The sequence below is a fragment of the Doryrhamphus excisus genome, chromosome 22 (assembly GCF_030265055.1).
Source record: "Doryrhamphus excisus isolate RoL2022-K1 chromosome 22, RoL_Dexc_1.0, whole genome shotgun sequence".
NCBI lineage: Eukaryota > Metazoa > Chordata > Actinopteri > Syngnathiformes > Syngnathidae > Doryrhamphus > Doryrhamphus excisus.
The window spans coordinates 3,224,990-3,240,507 of NC_080487.1; the positions used below are offsets into that span (position 1 = coordinate 3,224,990).

General features: G+C 42.5%; 1 protein-coding gene across 1 annotated transcript in view; it reads left to right on the plus strand.

The window, feature by feature from the left end:
- Window positions 1–15,518, plus strand: part of snx29 (sorting nexin 29) — a 94,988-nt gene that overhangs the window by 9,702 nt on the left and 69,768 nt on the right. The window contains exons 12-14 of the mRNA XM_058061693.1: window positions 3,394–3,457; window positions 4,633–4,761; window positions 14,039–14,124. Coding sequence (XP_057917676.1) covers window positions 3,394–3,457; window positions 4,633–4,761; window positions 14,039–14,124 — 279 coding nt within the window. The remainder of the gene's footprint in view (window positions 1–3,393; window positions 3,458–4,632; window positions 4,762–14,038; window positions 14,125–15,518) is intronic.

Sequence of the window (15,518 nt, forward strand, 5' to 3'; positions counted from 1 at the left end):
CGAGTAGGGAAAAATGCGGATTTACTCACTGCCACCTTGGTACGCTTTTCCACGGTTGAACTTTTTGACTTTTTATTTACTTTGCATCAGTGCTAGTGTTTACTGCCGTCTGGCTCAAAGAAAGCCAGTCGGGATAGATCATGGTAGAAGCAGCATTCCCTAACTCGGAATCAGTCCAAGACTTTCCTTTATATGAGGCACATTATCAAAACATCTGTCGAAATGTGCCGAAAATCTGAAATCTGCCAAATCTGAGTGCACCTGACGATAAACCGCACCCAGCAAATTTAGAGAGAATGTTTTTTTTTTGCACATATAATAATAAATAATAATACATTTCATTTGTATAGCACTTTTCAGAGTACTCAAAGACGCTTTACAGCAGCGAAAAAGACAAAAGTAAAAACAGAGTAAACAATGCATTAAAATACAATATCCATACATTCATTCAGAGCTAAAACAATGCTAAAAGCGGGGCGGGGCGCCGCAGTCTGGTATGAAGTTAGACATTAAAAACGGATTTAAACAGGTGGGTTTTGAGTTTTTTTTGAAAGTGGGAAGGTCGGGGCAAAGAGTTCCATATATGTACTTGTCTATAAGCTGCAGGTGTCCATGTTGGTATTCACAAAGAAAGACACATAAACCTTGCAATCCTCCCTGCACCCCGTGTTCCCTGCGTTGCTCGTTAGCGCCAATCTAATCGCTAATTCATTTGCCAATCATACAATCAAACTGTATTTCACACACGCTTTGGCGTGAGTTTTACTTTGATCTTTGTAAAATAATTGCCATATATGTTTACAAAAAATGGACAAAATATAGACTGGTTATGCAGTGGCTGGTTATTACAGGAAATTACAGAGGAAATTAATAATACATTTTATTTCTATAGCACTTTTCAGAGTACTCAAAGACGCTTTACAGTAGAGAAAAAAAAATAAAAATAGAGTTGAGTAAAAACAGAGTAAACGATGCATTAAAATACAATATCCATACATTCATTCCGAGCTAAAACAGGGCTAAAAGTGGGTCCGTTATAAAAACATTAAAAACTTTTTATTGAAACTTGTTGACTTGTTATTTGAAGGTGGGAAGGTCGGGGCAAGCACGGAGTGAATGGAGCAAAGAGTTCCATATATGGACATGTTGGTATTCACAAAGAAAGACACATAAACCTTGCAATCCTACCTGCACCCCGTGTTCCCTGCATTACTCGTTAGCTGCAATTTAATCGCTAAATTCATTTGCCAATCATACAATCAAACTGTATTTCACACACTGCTTGAAAATGAAAACGCTTTGGTGCGCTTTGTAAAATAATTGCCATATGTGCTTACAAAAAAATACACAAAATATCGGTGGTTATGCGGTGGCTGGTTATATTTGTACGGAAATTACACGTGGCAGCTTAATGAGCCGATATAATAGAGCAGGGATGCACCAAGAGAAGACTGTTGAGTGTAATTAAAGTACAATATATAAGGAGAAAGTTAAAACATGGCCATGAAGTCGTTAATTACCAAAGCACCTGCATAAGGGATGCACGGTGCTGGGGATGGTTCTACACATGTGTAGATTCCAGACTTACATATACTTCTTCACTCACGATCCACACTTAACTTGTGATGTCATTAGTGAAGTCCCACAGCGTGGACAAAAAGGGTACTTTGGCTCTACTCAAGTCCCTAATGGCTCATCTGTGGCATCCGTTGTGAACGCGTGGTCACACTAAAGGTCACTTTTATTTCTGGCCCCCGCTGATGCCGTGATGTATAGAAGCTCTCCCCACGTCTACTTCTTTTTTGTGCTCTTCATCACACTCCCGTTTCCTCCTCCTGCTCGCTCCTCCTCACCAAGCCAAACCAGGCACTTAAGCCCAGGGCTGCAAGGAGACCTACTTGTATCTGGGGCGACATGGACATCCTACATTAGTTATGAGCGCTATGAGACCAGTGGTCTTTGTGTACACGGTACACAGTAGTTAATTCTTTTGGTTGTTATTTTTGGAAATCTTGTTAAGTTGATAAGTGCATCTTCTTGCAGCCGACTGTGGATGATACGTACATTTGTGATACATTTATGTTATTGTATATATTGTTTTAATTTGACTTTTACGATTTAGTTCAGTCAACTCTTCAATTTATTGTGTTATCTATTGAGCAGGCCAGTTGAAAAACTATTAAAATAAATAAGAATGCAGGGTTTTCTCTAAGCTTGCAGCGATCATCTGGGTCACAGATAAGCCACAGAGATGTTCCAATGGAGATTTGAACCTGGATCTCCTGACTGTGCGGCCAACTAGGCCACTGTAGGACTTCAAAATACTGTATACACAGTATCATCTATAAATAGCATACTGTATTTCCTTAAAATAGTGGATCGGGTGTTTGTTAAAGGTAAGATATATTAGTGAGAAGTAATTCCTTGTTTATTGCGGTTCCAGACCCAACTGTGATCAGTACTTTCCATTAAGTAGGAGTCCTTATTTATAAAGGAAATATTTCATAGTTAGCGTGTAGAAAAAACTGTAGAAAACCGTCTAAATGCGTTTTTTTTTTTACCATTATTAGAGCCCTTTAGACATGAACTAGCACCCCTATTGTAACATTTATACTCATATTATTATTACTCCTGCACACTTAAAAGTATAAACCACACACTGAATATATATTATGACAGCTGCATGGTAGACGAGCGGTTAGCATGTAGGCCACACAGTCAGGAGACCTGGGTTTGATTTTCATTTTGCATGGGTTTTGTCCAGGTACTCCGGTTTCCTCCCACATTCCAAAAACATGCTAGGTTCATTGGCGACTCCAAATTGTCCATAGGTATGAATGTGAGTGTGAATGGTTGTTTGTCTATATGTGCCCTGTGATTGGCTGGCCACCAGTCCAGGGTGTACCCCGCCTCCCACCCGGCATAGAAAACGGATGAATGGACACTGGTATTAACCAATAGAGTATACATAATCAGACCATGTGAGGAAATGTTTTTTTGTTATTGTTGCATGAATCCAGACTTGTGTCAGAAAATGGCGGTGACCTCATCTCACCCAACACGGCAAAGTATCAGAAATCTAAATGATCCATGTTGGCTCAAAATGATGGCGTGCTCGACTTAACACATCTTCTCTGCTTCTAAGATCATTACAGGCAATCAGTGTGCTTCCCAAAGTCTGAAACTGTAGTATAACTTCATGCTAAATCTTCTTATTACTAGTATCCCCTTTGCCTTTTTACTAGAAGGGTATTCAGAAAAATGCATTTTATAATGAATAATAATAGTCACACTCCATTAGACTTATTTTAGTCTGATTTTTTTTTATAACCATAATGCATTGTTGCAGCTCTACATGTATGTAAATAAAGTTGTACCAACCTCTCGTTGCAGTGGAGCTGCGTCAGGCTATTGTCGCCATGATGAACAGGAAAGACGAGCTGGAGGAACAAAACGGGTACGTTGGGATCGTCTCCTTATGTACCGCTTCCATATCTTATTTTGGACTTGACTGATTTGATACTTGTTGTGTTGTTCAGATATTTCCCATTGCAGATGAGCAATGTGAACAAAAAAAATGGAGAACTTTGTAATTAATAGAATTGAATGGAGTTCATGAGGTTCATTTGCCATTTCTGGTTCTTCTGCTAGGGTTTTTGGGGCCTCTGATTCCCTGAGTGGAGGTTCAAGTTTAGCTTCAGTAGGTGTCTTCCACTGGGTGTGTGTAAAATCTCCAACCTGCATATTTCTCCCACTTGCGACTGTCATTTGAGCCATGATGATGGGCTTTCTAGCAGTGGGCGAGAGCGCAATGTCTGGTCAGAGAGAAGTTGTAAGCTCGTGTGGGGGGGCGGGGCTGGTCGAGCTACCGATTTAGCTCGACTCCATCAGACAGCAAAGACTTCTTCTTTAATGAGCTGCTTAAGGCCGCTCCCCCTTGTCTTGTTTACTTCGAGCCTGCGGGCTTCGTTGACCTCCTCTAGTCCTTTGCAGGACTCTGTTGAGGCACCATCATCCATATCGGCCTTGGGTTAGTGTACTCGTACCGCCCCGAGAGGATGCGCTGCAGGTTGGGACTCAGGTGACCCGCAGAGGTGGCAGGGCTCTTCTTTACCCAAAGCCTTTGGTGTAGGTTTTGGGAGCTCGGGAGAGTACCGTTTGTGGACCTGATCAGAAGGCTCAACCTTGCCTGGGGGCGGTTTCCACAGATCGGCCCCTGTCGATGACGGCCGCCCAATTTGTCCAGCTACCCTGCTGAGATTGGCTCACGGCTTTGGTTTTGTAGCCCTCATCTTCCTCCCTCCTGACTTCCGAGACCACCATCGTGTTTTGCTTTCCTTTTTTCTCCACATCCAATGCCTGCCCTCTTGTGCGCCACCAGTCCAAAAATGGATGCATGGGGGACGTTCATTTTCATAGTAAAACCAAACAGCATTTGAAAGTATATGAAATATATGTGTGTGTTATCTCTCAATCTCAATTTTAAGCAACTTACTGCAGTACACGATAACAACAAGAACGTTACTTTATAAGTCAATGAGTTGGAAGAGCATGTCATCTAGTTCAGTTCAGTTTTCCCCGTACCATAAACTTCTTCTCCCAACTGATGGGTCCACTTGATGTGTTTGCCAGGTCTCTTCGCAGCCTGCTGGATGGGGAAATGGAGCATTCAGCAGGCATGAGGCAGGAAACGGAGCTCCTGAAGAAGAAGCTAGCTGAGCTGGAGGAGAGACACACGGTGAAGGTCCAAGCACTGGCCAGGTATGACACGCTATAAGAACCCCCCCCCCCCTTATCTCCGTTGTAAAACCACCATATCTGCCACTATACACAAACACTCAGCTAGAGTACCACTCATTGAAGTAGACCTCAACCGTGTAATGAATGTTTCCGGTGTAATGACGGTATCTTCATCGAGGTACTGCAAATACAACACTGCAACCTGTTGTAACTGGAGTAAATCTACCACATACAAATCCCGTTTTGAAGTAATACTTCATTAGAGTACAATGTATTCACTTAAAGGGGACCTTTAAGTGCTTTCCCCCCCTTTTCAGGTCTATATTTGTTGTTGGAATGCTCTATTCTAGTGTTAAGTATTGAGGTTTGCTTATTTGAAAGGGATGGCTTTTTTTCCTACCACACTTCCTTATATGGGCATGCCCTGGTACATGCTGTACAAGCTCTTAACTGGGACCAATTAGAGTTTTTTTTTGGATCCAATTCAAGGAAATACAGCTGGAATAGGTGCAGATTCTGGAAGATCTTGAAAGCTTTCTGAGCTTATTGTCTTGTTTAAATTTACAGTTGTCCTTGTGAGGTCTTCACTGAATTCCTTTGACTTTTCCACGGTCCTGAATATTGACTGAGTGTTGTCAAGCAAGAAATAAGAGAGCTGGGGTAGGCTCCAGCACACCTGTGACCGTAGTGAGGATAAGCGGCATAGAAAAAGCACGGATGAATGATACTTAGGGTATGCCCATAATGCATATAACATTTGAGCCCACCATTGAATACATTATTGGGAATGAATTGCGTGATGGATTTGCGGATGCCTATATTGCGCTGCATCACTGTCATTAAACGCGAGTCACCACGCAACTCATTGTTAAAAGAACGTCTGTTTTCTACTTCCTGTCATTGCTCCTTGAAATGTCTCCCTATCTCCGACATTACACAATTGACCACCCAACAGTTTCCCCTGAAAGGGATTTGAGTCACCTCGCCATCTCCAATTGATTGCTTCCTTGCTGCTAGGATTCGGTTGTGGACTGAGCCCTTTAAATAGAGGATTAGTCATCCTCGAGTGTTCTAAAAAGAAAGCCGCAACATGTTTGTTTTCACATGGCAGACTCCTATAAGTCCAGTGATCAACGGGAATTGATCGATGTCAGAGAGACTGCAGTTAAGTGAGTCGGACCAGCGCACATTGCTTGTTTTATTTTTGCTGCTAAGATCTCATTGTTTCTCTTGCTATCTCTGCGGGACTGTGTCGTCATGTCTGATTCGAAGAAGGCCTCAGCGGTCATTGATTTGTCGCCGCATGAGGTACGACTTGCTCATTGAATTGGCCGCCCACAGCGAGAGAAAGAGCGTCACTCTTTTGAAGGAATTTGAAAGTAAACAAAAGCTGTGATCTGATTGGAATGTAAACATTGTAAGAAGTCGTTACATTCCTACGACGCAAGTTTTTTTGCAACTTATACTTAAAGTGATACTCAACGAGTGGGTCGCAGAGCCGTTTACAGTGGGTCGCCGGTTGTGCGTTTGTGCTATTTGATTGCTACGCCACCATAAGGTGCGTAGCAATGTGTATGCCGTGTGTATATGGCGACCTGGCCAAGCTTGAGAGGAAGGGGACAGACTTAACGTGCCGTCTGTTTGACGCACCGCTAGATTGCCTTTATCTCACGCTATAAAGAGATGCCCGTCTCCCAACTCCAGCACATATTATTACTTGGGAGAATTCCGCCCACAATAAAGACTTGCAGGTACAGTTTCATGCCCAGGCAGTAGGGTGGTCTACAGAAGAAACTGACCTATTATTATTAATAATTCATTCATTTTCTACTGCTTCTACTCATGAGGGTCGCGGGGGTGCTGGAGCCTATCCCAGCTGTCTTCGGGCGAGAAACGGGGTACACCCTGGACTGGTGGCCAGCCAATCACAGGGCACATATAGACAAACAACCATTCACACTCACATTCATACCTGTGGCCAATTAACCTAGCATGTTTTTGGAATGTGGGAGGAAACCGGAGTACCCGGAGAAAACCCACGCATGCACGGGGAGAACATGCAAACTCCATACAGAGATGGCCGAGAGTGGAATTGAACTCGGGTGTCCGAGCTGTGAGGTATGTGTGCTAACCACTCATCCGCCATGCAGCCCTAAAATGTAATATTCATTCATTCATTTTCTACCGCTTATCCTCATGAGGGTCGCGGGGGTTGCTGGAGCCTATCCCAGCTGTCTTTGGGCGACAGGCGGGGGACTGGTGGCCAGCCAATCACAGGGCACATATAGACAAACAACCATTCACACTCACATTCATACTTATGGACAATTTGGAGTGGGCAATTAACCTGTGGGAGGAAATCGGAGTACCCGGAGAAAACCCACGCATGCAAACTCCACACAGAGATAGCCGAGGGTGGAATTGAACCCTGGTCTCCTAGCTGTGAGGCCTGCGCGCTAACCACTCGTCCACCGTGCCGCCACAAAAATCATTGTGGAACTGAACCAGCTGCTCTCATTCACCCCTCAGATACACCATGAACCGAAAAACCTTTCCACGCACTTAATAATAATGATTGCAACACATTAGAAAGTGAAATTAATAATTGAGAACCTCTGGCCTCGTGTACGTACGCCATAGCATGGACTGTCCTTCATAAACATTGTTCCCCGCGACATCTGCCAATTGGTTTACAAAGCCTCAGCTTCCATTTGCTGTGCTTTTCATCCTGTCACTGGAATTGGGACAAAAACACCTTATAAATAGTGTTTGCCCCCCATGTCCTGTACATTATCACCATCCATAATGTAGCCAGTTGTAACAGATGGCTCAGTGGTTCCAAGAGGACAGTGCAGCAGCTGATGGAGCGTTTTTAATATGTGATGATTTTTCTGCGTTCGCACGGAACATTTTAATGGAGCGAAGATAGTGGGCGAGGTGGAGATGGCCTCTCGCCTCGCCCGCCTCGCTCTACCTGCAGGTGACTGTGACATGCAATGAGCATCTTGCAGGCAGGCGAGTCGCACGGATTCACTATTAAATCCTATTCTGTCGTCAATGGCTAAATCTCAAGTGCCGCTTTTTTTTTCCTCTTCAGCCAAATCTGTCTCGATCAATAGCAGATATAAATACCACCAAAGGAGCAGCTAGCCACTGAATAGACTGGAAGCTGTCAGTATCATTCAATGTAAGAGCCGACTGGCGTTGGATGCTATGTATATATCGCAGTCTTTTGTTATTCTCTTGCACGGAGGCTGACGATTGGAGGATACTTTGAAAATGATGTTTGAGTTTGCCTTTTACACTGAAGGAAATAATTGATAACTGATTTTTTCCATCTATTTTTAACAGAGCCTGTCGTGTTGTGGCGTTCATGCAGGTTTCTGCATGCTATAATACGCCTGGCGACATCACATGATGCCGTTCACTGCACTAACAATGCTGGCCTTTTTTGAGCCTTTACCCATTCACGACTCATCTTCAGTGTTCTGGCTGAAGACATGAGAGATTTATAGGTTATCACATGGTTTGTCTGGTATCAGGCCCGGTATCATGCCCCCAAGTGTCAGTATCAGACCGAAGGTCTCGGGCTGATACTGACACTTGGGGGCATGATACCGGGCCTGATACCGGTATCATGCCCCCAAGTGTCAGTATCAGACCGAAGGTCTCGCGCTGATACTGGCACTTGGGGGCATGATACCGGGCCTGATACCGGTATAATGCCCCCAAGTGTCAGTATCAGACCGAAGGTCTCGGGCTGATACTGGTCTGATACTGACACTTGGGGGCATGATACCGGGCCTGATACCGGTATCATGCCCCCAAGTGTCAGTATCAGATCGAAGGGCTCGGGCTGATACTGACACTTGGGGGCATGATACTGGGCCTGATACCGGTATCATGCCCCCAAGTGTCAGTATCAGACCGAAGGTCTCGGGCTGATACTGGTCTGATACTGACACTTGGGGGCATGATACCGGGCCTGATACCGGTATCATGCCCCCAAGTGTCAGTATCAGACCAGTATCAGCCAGAGACCTTCGGGCTGATACTGACACTTGGGGGCATGATACCGGGCCTGATACCAGACAAACCATGTGATGATCTTATTATCACATACTATTTAATCATGAGCTTATTATCACATACTATTTAATCAAAAGACCATTTTGTTTCCAGAAAATGTTCAGTTTATTACATGTATTATATCTAAACAGTGTAAACACAATCATTGCAAAAATATTTCAACAATAATATTTTATCAACAGTCTTATCTTAACGCTGTTCTCTGATTGGTTGTTTCACGGGCACGATACCAGAGCAGCGCGCTCTGAGTGGACAGCTACGGGGGCTGATACTGGACATGGTTTAAACTCTATATTTTATCAGTATCACTGCCCTGGGCTTTGACACAGTATCATTTCGGCCTTTTCCCGTATCATTCATGGGCGGTTTCTAGGGTACAGGGCCAATTAATACTGTAGTATGTGATAATGTACGGTTACACGGCTCTGTTCTGCAGTCATATTCAGTATCGATCTGCCTCCGACCGCAGCGACTCATCTGACCACACCATTCAGGTTTTCATTGGCAAACTTCAGACAGGCTTGCACATGTGTACTGTCTTGGGGGACCTTGCAGGGACTGCAGGATCTCAGTCCATTACAGCAAAGTGACTTAGCAATGGTTTCCTTGGTGACTGTGATCCCAGCTCCCTTGAGATCATAAACAAGTGTCTGCTGTGTAATATACGCTGATTCCCTTCTGATACCCCACACGGGGGAGATCATGCATGGAGCCACAGAGCTCCATTTCTCACTGTTACTGTTTATATAAAGTAGAGGGTTAAAACATAAATATCATAGACTGGCCATATAGAAAATCAACTGGGGCATAAATCATTATTTCCCCCGCTGCATATGTGTTGCAGAGAGAAAATAGAATTCAGCAGACATACTGTAGATTCACCTTTTCACTTACTCACACTCAGCAGCTCTGACATACAGTAGGCTACAAGTGAACTACTGTATTATTCACACACCTGACCAAATATAACATGAAAATGGAAGACCCTTGCTCACAGATGGAAGCGTGGCAGCCCACACAGGGTTTTCTTTTACAGTAGTTAAATCGAATATAACACTATTATTGATTGGATGCTTAGCATTCAATAATATTGTGACAGGGTGTCGGTGAGGCTGATGACAACTATGAACCTATCATGACACAGTTACCTTTCATCATGCTCAGCAACACTACGCTGGTATGAGTCGGAAAACACTGAGCTGGTGTTTAAGCAATATTAAGATTCGGGGTCATTTTCGGGATCAACTGAGTGATAAAGTGATGACAGGGGCTTCAGATTTGAGTAGACTGCGTGTTTATTAGGGATTAATAAAAGTATGTTTCACCGTACATTTCTGTAGCATTACTGACACCTAGTGACCAGTATTCAATACTACGTATTATCAGCATCTTTGAATGCGTCTTTCGAATGCTTTACATTTGTATTTTACTTCCTTTAGCCATTTTTATGCTTGAAAATGCTTACTTTAGGCAACTTATACACAACATTTACCGTGTGAAGCCGTGGAATCCAAATTGCAAAATGGCGAGGGACGACCGTCATGGAAAAAAAAGTGCATGAAAAACAACAAAAACGGTTCTGTTCCGACTCTCCAACCCTTGTTGACTCACCCTATTGAATACTACGTATTATCAGCATCTTTGAATGTGTCTTTCGAATGCTTTACATTTGTATTTTACTTCCGTTAGCCATTTTTATGCTTGAAAATGCTGACTTTAGGCAACTTATACACAACATTTACCGTGTGAAGCCGTGGAATCCAAAGCGCAAAATGGCGAGGGATGTCTGTCATGAAAAAAAAGTGCATGAAAAACAACAAAAACTGTTCTTTTCCGACTCTCCAAACTTCCAACCCTTGTTGACTCACCCTATTGAATACTACGTATTATCAGCATCTTTGAATGCGTCTTTCGAATGCTTTACATTTGTATTTTACTTCCGTTAGCCATTTTTATGCTTGAAAATGCTTACTTTAGGCAACTTATACACAACATTTACCTTGTGAAACCGTGGAATCCAAAGCGCAAAATGGCGAGGGGCGACCGTCATGGAAAAAAAAGTGCATGAAAAACAACAAAAACTGTTCTGTTCCGACTCTCCAACCTTCCAAACCCTTGTTGACTCACACACATGCACACATTTTCAACCCCTTTTTTACGCCATCAGTTGGCAGAGCAGAAAGCAGGCCTCGCGCAGCAGGGAAGATGGGAATGTGGCCAGTTGAGTGGGATCGGGAAGTGGTACTTCGTCACTGGGAAGAGGGGGTGGTTGGACAGGCGGATATGTGCGCACACACACACACACACACACACACACACACACACACACACACACACACACACACACACACACACACACACACACACGCGCACACACGCGCGTATCCTGAATGCAATGGGAGCAGGTGCCTTTTTCTGAGCTGCAATTGCACAGTGACGTTCTCATTTAGAGTACTGAGGCTGTTTTTCCCTCTTTGGGAAGTCATTCTTTTTCCTTCATTGCTAACGATTTAAGCGAGCTTCCCCTCTGTAATGTGTTCTATCGACAGTGTACAATGTTTCCGCTATAGGCACCGCAAGTGTGGTACAAGAGTATGCTATTTTTGATGTTCCTTCTGCAGAGAAGTGAGCAATAAATTGCACTCAGGAGCATTACTCAGAGACATGAATCTCTGAAGGCGTTTTTGTACCTCCCCTTTATTACTTCCAAATAAAAGCGGAGCGCATACCTGAAGAACTGCCAATTTGCTGTTTATTGCACATTAAAACAACTCCCAAGCATAAAAATAATAAGTGTTGCAAAAAGAGAGAAAAAAAAAAAAAAACGTGACCCAAGGGTTTAGACTCAACTTTAGCAATTACTGTTGGTAGTTTAAGTTCAAGCACCTCTCTTGAGATTTTATGGAGTTCCTACTCACATCCATGTGTCCTATTTCTCTATTAATCTATAGTGCAGTTTAGTTCCTTTAAAAACTTTCTCTTTATTTGCTTTGAATATTCAAATTTCTTAGCACTCTTATGCATACTCTTTTGAGTTTTGTGCCTCATGCGTCCCCTAAAAAACCTCTTTAGTGTAAATCTCTGACGCTTACTTTCCTGTCTTTCATAAACTGGGCTTCTCGAGCAACAAATTCTATTAATCTGTATTTTATTTTAGATTCTATTTTACTCTCTGAGATGTACACTGACAAGTATTTCTGGGTCGAACTATTTCCCCAGATGCAGAAGCAGTTGTGAACTGGCCCCACATCAGCAGGCCAGGGGATGCAGTTTGTGGGTATTTCATTTTCGGCACTCGTTTAACACATTTAGAATCCCCCGATGAGACTCTGAGCTTCAAAAATGACTGAGCAAAGAACGCGCAGCTTAGATTACATTAAACAAGGCTCAAGACGCAGAGACAAAGTGTTCTATACCTACATGCCCGTTTTATCAGTCTTCTCTATTCACCAATTAAAAAACAATTAGAATACGCTTTAAGCTTTAGTACCAATAATTCAGCTTTTTTTTTACCGTGTGGAATTTATTGCATGCGTTTCAGCTCAAGCTGTCTCTCCAATGATGGCGAACCAGTGTTTTTCTTCAGCAGAAGCCCTTTTAAGTGTTTCAGGGATCAATAATTCAACAAAACAAGTTCATTATCAGGCCAGGAAAAACAACACATACAATCGGTCCGAATTGCAGCACTATGGTTGTGCTTCTTTGGAGAAACATTTATTCACAGAAACGAACATTTGCTGTTATCCTCAATCTTCCAATACTTCTTCATCTATCGTCAATACATAAAAATATTCAAGAGAATAAACTTCAGTGCAGTATCTTAAATTGTGAGGTGCCTTAAAATATTTTTAAAATTGAATATTTTTGGACTTTGAGCATATAAACTCTATACTTTAATACAGTTTTTGACATTATCAGAGCCCCCCAGACATGAACTAGCACCCCTATAGTCACACTTCTTACCCAACATATTAGACATAATAACAGTAATGTGTGTTGTTGTACCCAAGCGTCTTAAACATAGAAGCCCCCCCCCCCCCCCCCCCCCCCAAAAAAAAAAACGATGCTGTAGAAAACCCAACGGCAAAATGCTAAAGTTACGTACCATTCAGAGATGTTTTGAAGTAACCTCTTTTCTTGAGAAACTTCAAACTGTCCAGAACTTCCAGGATCAGATTTGGGCCCCAACACACATGGCGGACATTTAAAAAAAAAGATAAATTGCCTTTTATTATTACATCCTATACCTCTTATAAAGTTGGGTTCGGCAGCCATACGGAAGTCCTCTGGTGGCCAGCCAATCACAGGCCACATATAGACAAACAACCATTCACACTCACATTCATACCTATGGACAATTTGGAGTCTGCAATTAACCTAGCATGTTTTTTGGGAATGTGGGAGGAAACCGGAGTACCCGGAGAAAACCCACGCATGCACGGGGAGAACATGCAAACTCCACACAGAGATGGTCGATGGTTGAAATTGAACTCGGGTCTCCAAGGTGTGAGGCCTGCGTGCTAACCACTAGTTCGCCGTGCAGCTACTCAAGCAATTAAATGGCTTATTTTATTCTATCTACTATATAGGCTAATAGGGTAGTAAAGATGACTATAGGGATGTTGTTTTATGTTTAGAGGTATCTAATAATGCTGCGAACCGAGTTCCTGGAGCTACAAAAATATTCCATTTATTATGAAGGAATCCTACTCAGTGGAAATTCACTTATCACGGGCGGATTTTGCTGTTTAGCAAAGTAGCGGTGGCCCCAGACCAGCTTCTCCAGTTCTTCTCAATGCTACTGTCATACAATTCAAGACCAATAAGGCCGCCTATTGTCACCTTTCTCCCTACAGTTTGAGTTGACGTGTGCATTTTGGAGGCGAATGACTCATTTAGCGTTGCATCTCAGCTCTACTTTGTATTTGAATCGATTGCTATTTCAGTCATGGAGTCCATTTTTATTTTCACTGGTCTTCATGTGACACATCATTGCACACGTACAACGTCTGCTGTTAGACCAAGAGCTTAATGTTACAAATATAGTCTTGAAATCAATCTCATCTAGTCTCTAATGGGTTTGCGGTAAGAATATTAGGCAGGGAAAACATATAAATCACCTCCTTTCCACCCAATACTGCGCCCACAACCTCTTTATTATTAGCCTTTATTGGTTATGTGATAGCTGTGTGTGTGTGTGTTTGTGCAGGGAGAATGAGGTCCTGAAGGTCCAGTTGAAGAAGTATGTGGGGGCGGTGCAGATGCTGAAGAGAGAGGGGAGCCAGGGCAATGACGGTAAAACACAAATACGTGCACACACACACACACACACACATTGTGTGTGTCATATTTAGGCCATATTTTGTTCAGAAAGTCCCTTTTGCAGAGCCCAGACCAGTTCTGATGCTCTTCTCAAAGGTTCTGTTGTCTAACCTCTCTTTTAATAGTGTGAGACCTTAACCAAACACTGTGAGCATTTTTTTTTTTTTTCGCGTGGATGTGATAACTTTGGCTTTGTTTGCCAATGCTGTGGGGCGGACGTGGTGCTCTGTGTAACTACGAGCGAGAGATAAGACCCCCCTGTTTCAGAGGCAAATAAAATAAGAACAAGGCCGATTACAGAGGGGCATATAATGGTTAATTGCATTTTAGGGGGTAAAAGGAGAGCTGTTGTCTCTGGCAGCTTGAGGGCTTCATTTGTTTGCCCTGCAGATGCAGTTAGGAAAAAAGTCAGGAAAAAAAAATCCTCTGTGTGGAATGAAGCCACAAGGCATTATTTGTAGCTGGCATTGTTTTTGTAATATTCTGACGTGTTTTTGTAATTGTCTGCAGCCTTTAGTGTGCACTTTTCATTTTTCTTGTGTTGGCTTATGTAAAACAACCCCTAAGTGGAGCATCAAAAAGCAAAAAGAATAGAAAACTCACAATATATTGAGAACTGCGTTTAAAGTCAGACAAGATGTTGATCAGCTGATCAAAAGTGTATGATTATTTTGTCCATGTTCACTAACTAAAATGTAAATACAACAGTCTAAAGCAGGGGTCTCAAACTCAATTTACCTGGGGGCCACTGGAGCTAGGGTCTGGGCAAGGCTGGGCCGCGTCAGGTTTTCAAAAAAAAAAAAATGCATTTATTAAAAACAGAAAAATATACAAACTTTTTCAGTGCTTTGGTTCCGATTTTCTACAATAAAAGCTCTGATAAAACATTCCACTGTTCTCAAATATCTTAATTTTTATTTTTCTGCACAAAATAACAAATTATTTTTTTCAGATTAAAACTAACAAAGCATTATTAGAGCCCTGTAGACATGACAAAACACGACTATAGTCACATTTATACTCTTTTTATTTACAACATATTGCGCAACTGCAGGGTCTTGAGACACATGCTAACTCGCAAACTAGACAGCTAGCGACCTAAACGGTAGCCTTCAAGTTATTTCCTTTAAACTTAAATAGCCAAAAACTTACCACTTCCACACTGATAGGGAGGATAAATATTAACAGTTATTTAACCTTTAACATGAACATGAATCAAACGTAATAATTTTTTTCTGGGTACATGATACCATACAGCATCCATATCAAACTTGCGCGGGGCCGCACTAACATTAAACTTTCATATCAAGGCGGGGGCCTCAAACTAGTGGCCCGCGGGCCGCGTGTAAAATACGTAATGTGCACCA